Source organism: Sander lucioperca, unplaced genomic scaffold, assembly GCF_008315115.2.
Source record: "Sander lucioperca isolate FBNREF2018 unplaced genomic scaffold, SLUC_FBN_1.2 Unpl_21, whole genome shotgun sequence".
NCBI classification, from domain to species: domain Eukaryota; kingdom Metazoa; phylum Chordata; class Actinopteri; order Perciformes; family Percidae; genus Sander; species Sander lucioperca.
This window is the reverse complement of record NW_023396253.1, coordinates 17,501-32,500: the sequence shown is the minus strand read 5'-3', so window position 1 is coordinate 32,500 and position 15,000 is coordinate 17,501. Positions and strand designations below refer to the sequence as shown.

The 15,000-nt window shown below is 44.9% G+C and overlaps 1 protein-coding gene across 1 annotated transcript in view; it reads left to right on the top strand.

Annotated features, from left to right (window-relative positions):
• The window catches only part of nwd1 (NACHT and WD repeat domain containing 1), a 41,561-nt gene that overhangs the window by 11,660 nt on the left and 14,901 nt on the right, over positions 1-15,000 (top strand). The window contains exons 8-14 of the mRNA XM_035998855.1: positions 1-166; positions 724-877; positions 4,020-4,137; positions 6,784-6,948; positions 10,708-10,905; positions 11,297-11,419; positions 12,672-12,871. The exon at positions 1-166 is cut by the window's left edge and continues 38 nt beyond it. Of these exons, the coding sequence (XP_035854748.1) occupies positions 1-166; positions 724-877; positions 4,020-4,137; positions 6,784-6,948; positions 10,708-10,905; positions 11,297-11,419; positions 12,672-12,871 (1,124 nt within the window). The remainder of the gene's footprint in view (positions 167-723; positions 878-4,019; positions 4,138-6,783; positions 6,949-10,707; positions 10,906-11,296; positions 11,420-12,671; positions 12,872-15,000) is intronic.

Below are 15,000 nucleotides of genomic sequence, written 5' to 3'. Positions count from 1 at the left end.
CCCTGGACGATGACGTCATCAGTGAGGTGTACAGGAACTCCCTCCCTCCGACGCCCTCGCTGATCCGGCTGCCCCCCCTCCTCTGGGCGCGACTCAGACGGGACCTCGAGGATCTGCTGGAGGAGCGCTGGACGGACGGCGTCGCTGCCATCGCTTTCAACAACCGGTGAGGAATAAAAGGAAAATAAATCAGATGAATGAACACACAGGTCAAAGGTACAAATGCACTTTGGCAGCAGTGGAATGTAACTAAGTACATTTACTCCAGTACTGTCTGTACTTAGGTACATATGTTGAGGTACTTGTACTTTACTTGAGTCTTTTCTTTTCATGCCACTTTCTACTTCTACTCCGCTACATTTCAGAGAGAAATATATTATACATTCATCTGACAGCTTTAGTTACTAATTACTTTACACATTATATCACACACACACACACACACAAACACAAATACACACACACACACACACACACACAAAGATACACAAACAAAGACACACACAAAGATACACAAACACAAATACACACACAGATACACACACAGATACATACACACACACACACACACACACACACACACACACACACACATCAATGCAGGACTTTTACTTGTAACACAGTATTTTTACAGTGTAGGGTTAGCACTTTTACTTAAGTAATGGATCTGAAAACCTCTTCCATCGCTGGTCAAATGTCTGAGTGAAATGTGTGTGGTTGCAGGCGTCTGGCCGAGGCAGTTTCAGCTCGGTATCTGACATCAGAGCGGCGAGGGCGGAGCCTCAGGATCCTGGCCGAGTACTTCCTGGGTCAGTGGTCAGGGAAACTGAAGCCTGTGGCTCTGCCAGGCCTGACGCTGCTCCTTGCTGACAGAAAGGTACAAACTTTTTTTATTATAAAACTGACGGGAATCAGTCTGCTACTCCAGCGTCAGAGCCATGGTTGGGGCCACAGATACTAACTGTCACAAACCTCCGTCAGATTAACACGTCAGAGCCATGGTCGGGGCCACAGAGACTAACTGTCACAAACCTCCGTCAATTGAACACGTCAGAGCCATGGTCGGGGCCACAGAGACTAACTGTCACAAACCTCCGTCAGATTAACATGTCAGAGCCATGGTCGGGGCCACAGATACTAACTGTCACAAACCTCCGTCAGATTAACACGTCAGAGCCATGGTCGGGGCCACAGAGACTAACTGTCACAAACCTCCGTCAATTGAACACGTCAGAGCCATGGTCGGGGCCACAGATACTAACTGTCACAAACCTCCGTCAATTGAACACGTCAGAGCCATGGTCGGGGCCACAGATACTAACTGTCACAAGCCTCCGTCAGATTAACATGTCAGAGATACTAACAAGATTGTCGCTAAATTAAAAAATTTTTGTCACCTTTTTTTGAAGGTTTTGTCGTTTGTTTTGACCTATTCTTGCCTTTCTTCCTTACTTTTTCTAATGTCTTTTTTTCTTCGAAGTTATTGTCTCTTTTTTCAAAGTTTTTTTCACTTTTTTCAAAGTTTGTTTGAATTTGTTGTCACTTTTGTCGCGCTAGTGTTGCCTTCCTTGTTTTTACTGTTTTCTCTTTTTATTACTATTTTCGACCTATTCATGCCTTACTTCCTTCTAACGTCTTTTTCCTTTTTTTTTTTTTTTGTCGCCTTTTTTCATCATCATTTAAATGTTTTCCAGTTACAAGGCTGTTGTTTAGTAAATCTATCGCTGACATCGCTGTATTGTTGCTCTTAATATAGACTTTTTTTTTCGATTAAAAAAAATTATTTGCGCTGATTGTACATGGCTTAAAAACACTGTTCATAGGGCGAACATTATTGAAAAAAGTTTGAGAACCAGTGGTTTGGAGAATATTAAAGCTCCAAGACAACACGGGCAGAAGGGTGGGACTAAGAGATAAAGTCACAATTACAAATCAGGGAAACCGTCAGCAACGCAGACAGCACCATTCATATATCAGCTTTGGTTATACTCGCGTGTGACACATTGCAGTATTCCACGAAACACCAGGGGCCGAACAAACAAAATAATCTGTGAGAAAGCAAGAAGTAGTAGACAAGAAGTAGAGAGTGGAGGTAAAGGAAAGCAGGCTGCAACAGCATTAAACACATCCATGATAAACATCAACGTACCCCCAAACATTGCATTTATTTACTTTAATCATTAATGTGACTGTCGTTTATCTCCAAATCTTAATGACTGTCGATGTTACAAACACTCTCTCCATGAGGCCGTTGACAAAGCGCTCTGATCTGTCACGTTTTTGTCACACTCTCCAGCAAAATGCTTCTTCTTTTCCCAGTGTGGTTTCTCTCTTTATGAAAACATATTTAAACTAGGGATGCACCGAATCCAGATTTTTGGTGTTTGGCTGAATACTGAATCCACTGGTTGAGATTCTGCTGAATCCTCGTCCCATCCTCAGTCCATGAACACAGTAAACACATTAATGAAGTAAACAGTGACTGTCCTTCCTTTGCCGTACCTGAAGTTGCTGCTGTCTGTAGATTCCTTCATCACAACTCGTATTCTTTCAGATGTTTCATACCAGATGTTGTAACAGCGGTGATGTTGTGTATAGTTTAGGGTCCTCGCCACCACCAGACTAATCAGCATTGCAGATTGAACATGTAGCTGGACTTGAATGGCCTTCTTTTGACTGAAACTTTTTCTGCTCACGAGTTCCATTTTCACTTTCTCACAGCCTACTGCATTGAACGCTCCACCTACGTAAACACCTTCGCGTAATCAACGGCGCCGTCATTACGGCGACCAGCGTAGGGTTCGGTTCAGTGGACAAAAATTCTAAGGTCTGGCAGAAATCGAACCCCGTCAAAAAGCCCAATATTCAGCAGAATCCAAAGCCAAATCCTGGATTAGGTGCATCCCTGATTAAGGATGTGTGACTCTCTGTTGTCAGCACACAAAGAATCATACAGATATTTGTACAGGCGAACCACGTTGAAACTGAAAGCGCAGCGCGCGCTGAGTATGAAAACATTCAGAGGTGCATGACCACTGCCCAAAGGCAACTTGCGGAGCCTTCGCACTAGATGTCATTTTCTAGCTCACGCACCTTGCGCCGGGAACGCCGCGGCGGCCATTAACCTCGCTTGAAGCTACTGAAATTTCCGAGCCATGGTCGGGGCCGTAGATTCTGTCTTGCACAAACCTCATTTAATTTAATTTTCATTTCATTTATTTATTTATCTCGAACAATCAACAATGTTGCAAGACAAAAAAATTGTTTTTTAAACATAAAATAAAACACAAACAATCAGAATCTAACAACAAAAAACAAAAACAAAATAAAAATTATAAAAGGGATTAGTTCGAGAAGGAGCAGGCGGAAGCAAATAGCTTATTTGGTCCTGCTCCTTATTTCACAAAATCATAATACTACAAAGAAAATAGATATGCAAATACAGCATACAAGCTTTCGGTCTTACAATAACTTACAACAATACAATAATATACAACAATACCTTTAAATTACAAATTCCAATCCTATGTTTCAGTTTATTCTTTTCTGTATTGGTCAAGTAATGATGTCTTTGATCTATTTTTGAACTGAATGATATTATGTTTGATGTTATTGTTCAGTCCATCCCATAAGGTCACCCCACACACTGAAACGCACATGCTTTTAACAGTAGTTCACACAAGAGGTTGCTTGAACATACAATGACCTCTTAGATGATATCCCCCGTCTCTTTCATTAAACATTGCACGTATGTTACATGGTAAATTATTTTCTTTAACTTTAAACATCAATTGTGCAGTTTTGAATGTAACAATGTCCATAAATTTCAGCAAATGTGAATTAAAACACAAATGATTGGTGTGCTTATAATACCCAATGTGATTTATTATCCTAATTGCTCTTTTTTGCGCATTGCAAAAAAGACACACACACACACACACACACGTTAGTGTAGTCTTACTGTGGAAGTTAACCTGTCTGTTCATTCATGTGTTCCGATTGGCTGAATGGGGTCACAGGTCCCGCCCCAGCCGCTGTGGTTTGCTCCAGGATTGGCCAACGTCAGGAAGCTCCAGGAGCTGCCGTATCATCTGCTGCGCGCCGGTCTGTGGGACGAGCTGCAACAAGAAGTCATCGGTAAGACGTGGGAACAGGCTCAGTATTAATATTGGTTAGTATTAAAAAAGTTTGAAGAAATAAATACATTAAAAAAAAGTAATTTTTTTTGTCACTTTGTGTGATTTGAATTTAAAGTATGGTTCATAAAATTGTTCATTTTTCTGATCAGTTTGGTTTTTTATTAGTTATTTGATGCTATAATAACGAGCTGAAACATCATGATTGACAGCTCGGATTGACTCGTGATTGGTCGGGTGGGTGGGTGTGTGGGCGGGACTTTGATATCGCGCTCCACCGTCCAATCACTATACTGTACAGACTCTGGCTCTAAAATTACAGGATGGCAGCGCCCGTATCCGCGAGGTTTTGACTTCAGAGAACAGGAGACACATTGTCCATCTTTACATTAGGGCTTTGACTCCGAACTTCGTTATTCGAATATAATTTCCCACCGAGGTCAGAAAGAACAGGGGAGACACTTAGTTTCTCTTACAATGACTCTGGAGTCACTACTCACTCTGAAGATACCGGTAATCACCGTCACTCTCTCACCACACACACACTTACTTTGTGGGGACCCGTCATTGACATAATGCATTCCCTAGCCCCTTACCCTAACCTTAACCATCACCACTAAATGCCTAACCTTAACCCTTACCCTCACCCTAACCATAACCTAATTCTAACCCTAATCCTAAAACCAAGTCTTAACCCTCAAACATACCTTCAAACTTGTGGGGTCCAGCATTTTTGTTGTGTTCAGGGGGAAATAGGTGGACCCAAATGCAGAGGCAAGGCAAGCAGGTAGGCAGGCAGGGGAAGGATTGAGCTCAAGAGTTTATTAAAACACAAAAAAAAACCAGGAGATCCAAAAAATGAGGCAGACAAAAAAAAACCAAAAGGAATCCAAAGGGAGCAGGCAAAAACTAAAGTCCAAAAATAATGAAAACAAGAGGAACAAACTAACAGCAAACTAAATGGAACACAGAGAGAACAAAGGGAAGAATCCAAACCTGGTAAACTAGATGCAAAACGCTGGGAACAGACACAAACTGACTGGGAAGAACACAAACACCAACAATGATCTGACACAGGACAAGGGGAACACCAAGACTAAATACACAGGGTAACGAGGAAACACAAGACAGGTGACACAAGGCTGGGAAACAGGTGAACCACATTAGGGCTGGGCAGTACAATCAAAAGAGGCGGGAAAACACAAGACATAAAGTAAAAGCAGACTAGACAAGACAGAACACCAAACTATCAAAATAAAACAGGAAACTGAGCAAAATACAGAACAGAAACAGACCACCAAAATAAGATAAAACACACCAACCCATAACAATTTTGGCCCCACAAAGCTGTCCGGACCCCACAAGTATACTATATTCCCGTTTTTTTGGACCCCACGAATATAGTTAAACAAGAACACACACACACACACACACACACACACACACACACACACACACACACACACACACACACACACACACACACACACACACACACACACACACACACACACACCCCCACACTCCCCCCACCCCACACACACACACACACACACACACACACACCACACACACACACACACCCACACACACACACACACTACACACACACTACACACACACACACTACACACACACACTACACACACACACACACACACTACACACACACACACACACACACACACACACACACACACACTCCCCACACACACACACACACACTCCCCCCCCCCACACACACACACACACACACACACACACACACAGACACACACACACACACACTCCCCACACTCCCCACACACACACACACACACACACACACACACACACACACACACACACACACTCCCCACACACACACACACACACACACACTCCCCCCACACACACACACACACACACACACACACACACACACACACACACACACACACACACACACACACACACACACACACACACACACACACACGCCGGCTCGATGCACACACCAGCGCAGAAGTATGAACATCAGAAAACTTACGTAGTCTACGGTGAAAGCTCCGAAATTCCTGTCGAAAGCATATTGTTTAATCTGACTTTTAATAAAAAAAAACAAACAATGGCAGCAGTTTGTTTGTTTTTCTTCTGAAAACATACTTGCCTGCCTATTGACTACTGATGGACTGATACACTGCCCTCTGGTGGACAGAACATATACAACTTATACCAATATAGGTCTTACTGAAGGCATTTAATGGTCAAAATATTATTAATAAAATTCAAATATTAATATTAATAAACAAACGAACTTCGAATATGATTTTGGGGCAAAAGTCAAAGCCCTACTTTAGATACAGACTATACTGTATCTACTGTTTAAATGCCCCTCTTTTTTACTCCCCCCCGTCACCATCTCTCTCTTTCTCTATCAATGATCTACCTCATATCTGAACTCTCTTCTTTCTTCCTCTTAATACTTTCTGTCTCCTTCCTTTCTTTCTCTCCTCCCTCCCTCCCTCCCTCCCTCCATCTCTCTCTCTCTATCAACCCTACCTCGCTCTCTGAACTCTCTTTCTTCTACAAACCACTTCAGAGGATGACTGAATGAAAAGACAGATGGACAGAGGATGAATGAATGAATATTAATGTTCCCATGCAGGCAGCGCTGAGTGGCTGTTCTGTAAGAGCCGGGTGTGCGGCGTGTCCAGTGTGATCCAGGACCTGGACCAGTGCACCCAGTACATGGTCTGCATCGAGACCAGTCTGCTCCGAGACGCCCTAGTCCTCATCGAACCCAGTCTGGACCTGCTAGACACTCACTTGGGTCAGTTACTCACAGTCACATTAAAGCGTAACTCTCGCCAAAATGCAACCTAGGGTCTTTTTGTGAATGTACCTGAGTCAAACTTTCGTTTAAAAGCATATTTAGGACAGAATCGCCACTTTTAAGATTGACCGTATTTTCGTTTTTTGGTCAAATGGCCTTTTGAGTGGGAGTGCTAGGGACACTTCTATGCTAGCCTCAAAATAGCTATTTTTAAACCACTAAGAAGGCTCGACACAACATGAGACTTTGCTCCCAGTATCACCAGCCCGGTCTCACGGCAGTTCGTGAAATGGTCACGTTATTTAATCTATTGATTCGTGTTCACGGGGACGTTTTTCTCGTTTTTTACGTGGTGGCCAGCATGAAAATGTGAAGTAATGTATTTCAATGGGAGGCATATTTCGTGGCCACAGCATGAAAATGGTAGGGAGTAGAATGAAAAGCCGAAAATCCGTGTAGGGAGGCTGGTCGGGGGGGTGGATGGGTCCAACAATACAGGACTTTCACCCGGGCGAGCGGGGATCGCGTCCTGCGTGTGGCATTTAGTTTCCCGTAGTCTTCCTAATCACAACCGTCCCGTTATTGTTGCGCGTCCCCAGCGGCCGTCTCCCGGAGTATGAGGCGTCCTTTCCCCGTAGTCGCGGCCACCTCCCAGCATATGAGGCGTCCTTTTCGGCCGTCTCCCGGCGTGTGAGGCGTCCTTTCCCTGTAGTGTTTTTCCTAAACCCAACCTCCGCCATCCCGTTATTGTCGCGCGTCCCCCGCGGCCGTCTCCCGGCGTGTGAGGCGTCCTTTCCCCGTAGTCGCGTCTCCAGCGGCCACCTTGCGGCCGTCTCCCGGCATATGAGGCGTCCTTTCCCCGTAGGGTATTTCATGCTGGCCACCACAAAAAAAATTAGAAAAACATCTCCGTGAACACGTATTGATAGATTAAAAATAACGTGACATTTACACAAACTGCCGTGGGACCGGGTTGTATCACCAGGGGCTCTACACCTTAACGAAAGCATTGACAACATTGTTTGTGTTCACAGAGTTTACTAAAAAGAAAGGTTTTCAACAACTCACCGTAGCTCTGGTTGTTTCCGGCTGCTACCACCTCGGCAGTCAAAACAAGTCGATATCCGAATGCGAATGAACGGACTCCATATGAGGCTCCTTTTTCAACTACGAGGTCAATATTGTTTTTCAATAACGACAAAACAAGAAATAATCTGTGAATTTATATGGAACTAAGCTTTAGGAGCTTTCCATCTTTACTCTCCTCCCTGTTACGTTGCATTCGGAAATCAGTGGTTTTTGACTGATAAAATGGCTTTGGTCGGAAACAACAAGAGCTACGGTGAGTTGTTGAAAACCTTTCTTTTTAGTAAACTCTGTGAACACAAACAATGTTGTCAATGCTTTCGTTAAGGTGTAGAGCCCCTGGTGATACTTGGCGCAAAGTCTCATGTTGTGTCGAGCCTTAGCCTGGGTAAACCCTGACGAACTTCCGGCAAATTTGAGATTTGCTCTGCAAGTCAGTCTGGCCAAGAGCCCATTCAAGCCCATTTCCAATGTCCCCAAAATCGAGGCACCAATCACAACCGTTGAGGCGGGCTTTACACCAATCACAACTGTTGAGGCGGGCTCTACACCAATCACAACCGTTAAGGCGGGCTCTACACCAATCACAACTGTTGAGGCGGGCTCTACACCAATCACAACCGTTAAGGCGGGCTCTACACCAATCACAACTGTTGAGGCGGGCTCTACACCAATCACAACCGTTGAGGCGGGCTCTACACCAATCACAACCGTTGAGGCGGGCTTTACACCAATCACAACCGTTGAGGCGGGCTTTACACCAATCACAACCGTTGAGGCGGGCTCTACACCAATCACAACCGTTGAGGCGGGCTCTACACCAATCACAACCGTTGAGGCGGGCTTTACACCAATCACAACCGTTGAGGCGGGCTTTACACCAATCACAACCGTTGAGGCGGGCTTTACACCAATCACAACCGTTGAGGCGGGCTCTACACCAATCACAACCGTTGAGGCGGGCTTTACACCAATAACAACCGTTGAGGCGGGCTTTACGCGCCGACGGCAGCGCAGCAGTGGCAAGCGGCTTTTTGTTTACATTCAACATGACGCAGCGTCACCCGGATCGTTGGTCTGATTGGTTGAAGGACTATCCAATGCGCCCAGAGGCATTTGAGCGGCGTCCATTGGTGACGCCCCTTTGGAAATGAACTGTCAATGAACCTTTCCGTGTCAACCAGGCTAGTTGAGCCTTCTTAGTGTTTTAAAAATAGCTATTTTGAGGCTAGCAAAAAAGTGTCCCTAGCTCTCCCATTCAAAATGCCATGAACGAAAAACGAGAATACGGTACATCTTAAAAGTGGCGCTTCCGTCCTAAATATGCTTTTAAATGAAAGTTTGACTCGGGTACATTCACAAAAACACCCTAGGTTGCATTTTGGCGAGAGTTACGCTTTAAACTGCCCTGATCACCCACTCTTTGGGGAGTTTAATCTGCTCCCCTCAGGTCGCCGTTTTAGGCTACCTATGTTGAGAACTAGACGTGCTTAGGGATTATTTTATTACTGTGGCTATTAAGAACCTGATTTCCCTTGATAGGCATCTCTTGAAATTATTACACAGTATATGATTATTTATTTATTCCTGTCCAACTATATGTGTACTGTCCAACTATTACGATTATTTTCAAAAAGATTGAACAAAAAGCGACACTTAGAAAGAAAGAAAGATGAAAGAAAGACAGAGAGACAGACAGAGACACAGACAGAGAGATACAGACAGACAGACAGAGAGACAGACAGACAGACAAAGACAGAGATAGAGACAGACAGACAGAGAGACAAAGACAGAGAGACACAGACAGACAGACAGACAGACAGAGAGACAGACAGAGACACAGACAGAGATACAGACAGACAGACAGACAGACAGACAGACAGACAGACAGACAGACGGAGAGACAACGACAGAGAGACACAGACAGACAGACAGAGACAGAGAGACACAGACAGACAGAGAGACAGAGAGACAGACAGAGAGACAAAGACAGAGATAGAGACAGACAGACAGAGAGACAGACAAAGACAGAGATAGAGACAGAGAGACAGAGAGACACAGACAGACAGAGAGACAAAGACAGACAGACAAAGACAGACAGACAGAGACAGAGAGACACAGACAGACAGAGAGACAGAGAGACAGACAGAGAGACAAAGACAGAGATAGAGACAGACAGACAGAGAGACAGACAAAGACAGAGATAGAGACAGACAGACAGAGAGACACAGACAGACAGACAGACAGACAGACAGACAGACAGACAGACAGAGAGAGCCAACGACAGAGAGACACAGACAGACAGACAGAGAGACAGACAGAGAGACAGACAGAGAGCCAACGACAGAGAGACACAGACAGACAGACAGACAGACAGACAGACAGACAGACAGACAGACAGAGAGACAACGACAGAGAGACACAGACAGACAGACAGACAGACAGAGAGACAGACAGAGAGACAAAGACAGAGAGACACAGACAGACAGACAGAGAGACAGAGAGAGCCAACGACAGAGAGACACAGACAGACAGACAGACAGACAGACAGACAGAGAGACAGACAGAGAGCCAACGACAGAGAGACACAGACAGACAGACAGACAGACAGACAGACAGACAGAGAGAAAGTCAACTAACGCAGTAAACAGTTGTTGTTTCTGGTTCCAGACATGTCTCTGTTCTACACCGAGCTGTTGGCCAGACTCTGCTCCTTGGCCACGGCCTTCCCTTCTGTGATTGGCCGGCTGTGCAGCCATTGTGAGGAGTGGTTACTGACGTGTCCCGATCCGAGCCTTGTTCCCAAGTGCAGCTTCCTGCTGCCGCCAGGGGGGGCGCTGCAACACACGCTGAGTGGGCTGCAGGGAGGTCAGAAACATCACAACGTTACTCTGAAAGTAGTCTGGCTGCACAACTGATGCATTCTGGGATAAGCTGTTATTAAGAGAAAATCCGATGAGATTGAACGTATAAACTTTGTGTCGAAGCTCATTAAATTTAATCAAATTTGACTGTTTTGACTGTTGACGCCATTTTTCATTCAATATCAATTGATATATATATATATATGTGAAAACGTGTGGATGGAAACATAGTGTGTGTGTGTCTGTCTGTCTGTTTGTGTGTGTGTCTGTGTGTGTGTGTGTGTGTGTGTGTATGTATATATATATATATATATATATATATATATATATATATATATATATATATTATGCGACAGGTGCAGCAGCAGCGATCTCACCTGTGTCCGTGTCTCCAGGTGTGCTCTGTGTGGACGTCAGCGTGGAGGCGGAGCTTCTGGTTGCAGGTTCAGACGACGGCGTGGTGGCGGTCTGGAGCCTCGCTGACCAGCAGCTCCTACACTCGCTGCTGGGACACATGGGTCAGTCTGAAAAGGAAAAATGGAGCTGACTTTCGTTTCTAAACAGTGGAAATGTAACATGGAACATATATAATATAAAACCTTTTACTTTCCTCCTGGGTGCTCGGTTAGTTTCAGGGACGTATTAGAAGTATTATTCTTTGGGTGTGTTTACATGATGCTGGGCGCGCCCGCATCTGTCACACAAACAACCGGCGCATCTCCTGACGCAAGTCACGCAACGATGTGTTTTCAGTGAGTGCCGAAATCTGGTTTGGTCGGTCCCTATATAGTTCACAGTTTATTTAATAAACAATATGTAGGGAATAGTGAGGGAGGGAATGAGGGAACGGTTTCCACAGCTATTATATCGTGAGGCATTTCTAAAAACTGATTGTTTTTATTCCCACACCGTTGGACAAACACTCAAGCTTTCAATAAATTTTCATCGTTAAGGTGTTCAGATAGCAAAAACCACATTTGAAGTTGATCAGGTGAAATCTCTAGGAGGAGTTCGTTAAAAGTATAGCACCTTGACTTTTAGGCCTACTTCCTGTTGCCACTAGGGGGCGCTATGGCTTTGAGCCAATATCGGCCTGTAGATGTCCTCATGGTTGAACTCTTATGAATCCCGAAAAGTTTCGAGCCAATTGGACAATGTACACTAAAGCTAACCCACTTCCTGTTTCGATGGCGAAATGCACAAAATGGCCGCCCCGCCACGGCCACGCCCTATGACGAAAACTTTTTCTTTTAATAACTTTTCATCTTTATGGTCTTAAGATGGCACAGACCAAATTTGAAGTCGATCGGATGAAATGTCTAGGAGTAGTTAGTTAAAGTACGACGTGGAAATGGCCAAAATCGCACTAATTTCGTACAATCAATTAAAAATGGCGGACTTCATGTTGGGTTTAGGGTATATCTCCAATGAGCTTTTTTGTACGTCTTGACATGCTACATATGTGTACCACGTTTCATAAATCTATGTTAAACATACTGCAGGGGTTCAATTTCTTTTGTAGGGGCCGCTAGCGAGCCATTTTTTAACGACTATTTACGAAACCATTAGAATATCTGATGCGACCGCCAAGAGCTTTTGACTATGTTAAGCCCCTCAAAAAGGCAATTCATTGCACGTAATAATAAGTCAGCGCTCGGGCCCTAAAAATATTGATTTTAGGGAAAATTGATTTTAAAAATGGTCCCAAAAAAAAAGATACATACGTGAATTGATTTTCTCCCCCCCTCCCCCCTTTTAATCCGTGTGTAGGTGCGGTTTTGTCGGTCAAAGTGACGGACAACTCCGCCCACTGCCTCTCATTGGCTGCTGACGGCTCTCTGAGGAGGTGGAGCCTGACGGACGGCCAACAGCTGCTCTGCATCCAGGAGGCCCTGCCTGTTGACTCCGCCCCTTCCTCCGTACACCTCCACCTGTCTGATCAGCTGATCTTTGTTTACACCAGGACACAGGTAATACCTTTCCTTTTACAGTCCCCTAACTACAAAGTATTTACCTGGTATTTACACAGTAATAATATGACATTATTAGGTAACTACCACTGGTACCACATGTAGGTCCTTATACAGGGTTCAACAATAAAGGGTTGCCCGATGTAGCCTGGCTCCGCCCTCCTACGTACTTCCGCTAAATTTTCATTTTTTGTACGAGAGTCTGGTAGGACCAGGCAATGCCCGATGGCCCGGGGAAAGTAAAACGCTCCGTCGGGCAATTAAATATAACAACCTACTTGCCCGTTGGGGCGTCATTGTATCATGACAACACGTTCTCACGCCCATCTCGTAAAATCTGGACGCTTCGTCAGGTGACTTTGTCGTTCTTATTGACGCTAAAAGTCTCCTTTAGCGCTGTAAGTAAACGTGCTTGGTCGGGACTATTGACGTCCCTTTAACGCTGTAAGTAAACGCGCTTGGTCGGGACTATTGACGTCCCTTTAGCGCTGTAAGTAAACACGCTTGGTCGGGACTATTACCGTCCCTTTAGCGCTGTAAGTAAACGCGCTTGGTCGGGACTATTGACGTCCCTTTAGCGCTGTAAGTAAACACGCTTGGTCGGGACTATTACCGTCCCTTTAGCGCTGTAAGTAAACGTGCTTGGTCGGGACTATTGACGTCCCTTTAGCGCTGTAAGTAAACACGCTTGGTCGGGACTATTGACGTCCCTTTAGCGCTGTAAGTAAACACGCTTGGTCGGGACTATTACCGTCCCTTTAGCGCTGTAAGTAAACACGCTTGGTCGGGACTATTACCGTCCCTTTAGCGCTGTAAGTAAACGCGCTTGGTCGGGACTATTGACGTCCCTTTAGCGCTGTAAGTAAACACGCTTGGTCGGGACTATTACCGTCCCTTTAGCGCTGTAAGTAAACGCGCTTGGTCGGGACTATTGACGTCCCTTTAGCGCTGTAAGTAAACACGCTTGGTCGGGACTATTACCGTCCCTTTAGCGCTGTAAGTAAACACGCTTGGTCGGGACTATTACCGTCCCTTTAGCGCTGTAAGTAAACGCGCTTGGTCGGGACTATTGACGTCCCTTTAGCGCTGTAAGTAAACACGCTTGGTCGGGACTATTACCGTCCCTTTAGCGCTGTAAGTAAACGCGCTTGGTCGGGACTATTGACGTCCCTTTAGCGCTGTAAGTAAACACGCTTGGTCGGGACTATTGACGTCCCTTTAGCGCTGTAAGTAAACACGCTTGGTCGGGACTATTGACGTCCCTTTAGCGCTGTAAGTAAACGCGCTTGGTCGGGACTATTGACGTCCCTTTAGCGCTGTAAGTAAACACGCTTGGTCGGGACTATTACCGTCCCTTTAGCGCTGTAAGTAAACACGCTTGGTCGGGACTATTGACGTCCCTTTAGCGCTGTAAGTAAACACGCTTGGTCGGGACTATTGACGTCCCTTTAGCGCTGTAAGTAAACACGCTTGGTCGGGACTATTGACGTCCCTTTAGCGCTGTAAGTAAACACGCTTGGTCGGGACTATTACCGTCCCTTTAGCGCTATAAGTAAACACGCTTGGTCGGGACTATTGCCGTCCCTTTAGCGCTATAAGTAAACACGCTTGGTCGGGACTATTGCCGTCCCTTTAGCGCTGTAAGTAAACGTGTTTGGTTGGGACTATTGCTGTCCCTTTAGCGCTATAAGTAAACGCTCTTGGTCGGGACTATTCTGCCCTACAAAACAAAAAGGCAGTAACTGCATTTTTGGTCAAAAATGAGTTATTATCATTTTCATGACATTCAAGGCATCCTTTGTTATGTGACAAAACATTTTATCTCAAATGTGTGTCGTTTTGGAGAAAAATGGTAGTCGTTGGTAAAGTAACTGCAAAAAGCCCCAGTGAAACAAAGCATGAATACAGTAACTGCAAAATAGGGGTAAAATATCAAATTAAATATGAGGATTGATATGTACAAAGAATAAGCTAATATAAAGTAACAAAAACAGCCACATGTCCAATAATCTACCTACAACTACTTAGCTGGATGACAGGATAACTTTAAAGTCATTTTTCTCAGTTCTGCACTGTGCGTAGTTACTGCCTTTTTGCTTTGTAGGGCAGTATTGCCGTCCCTTTAGCGC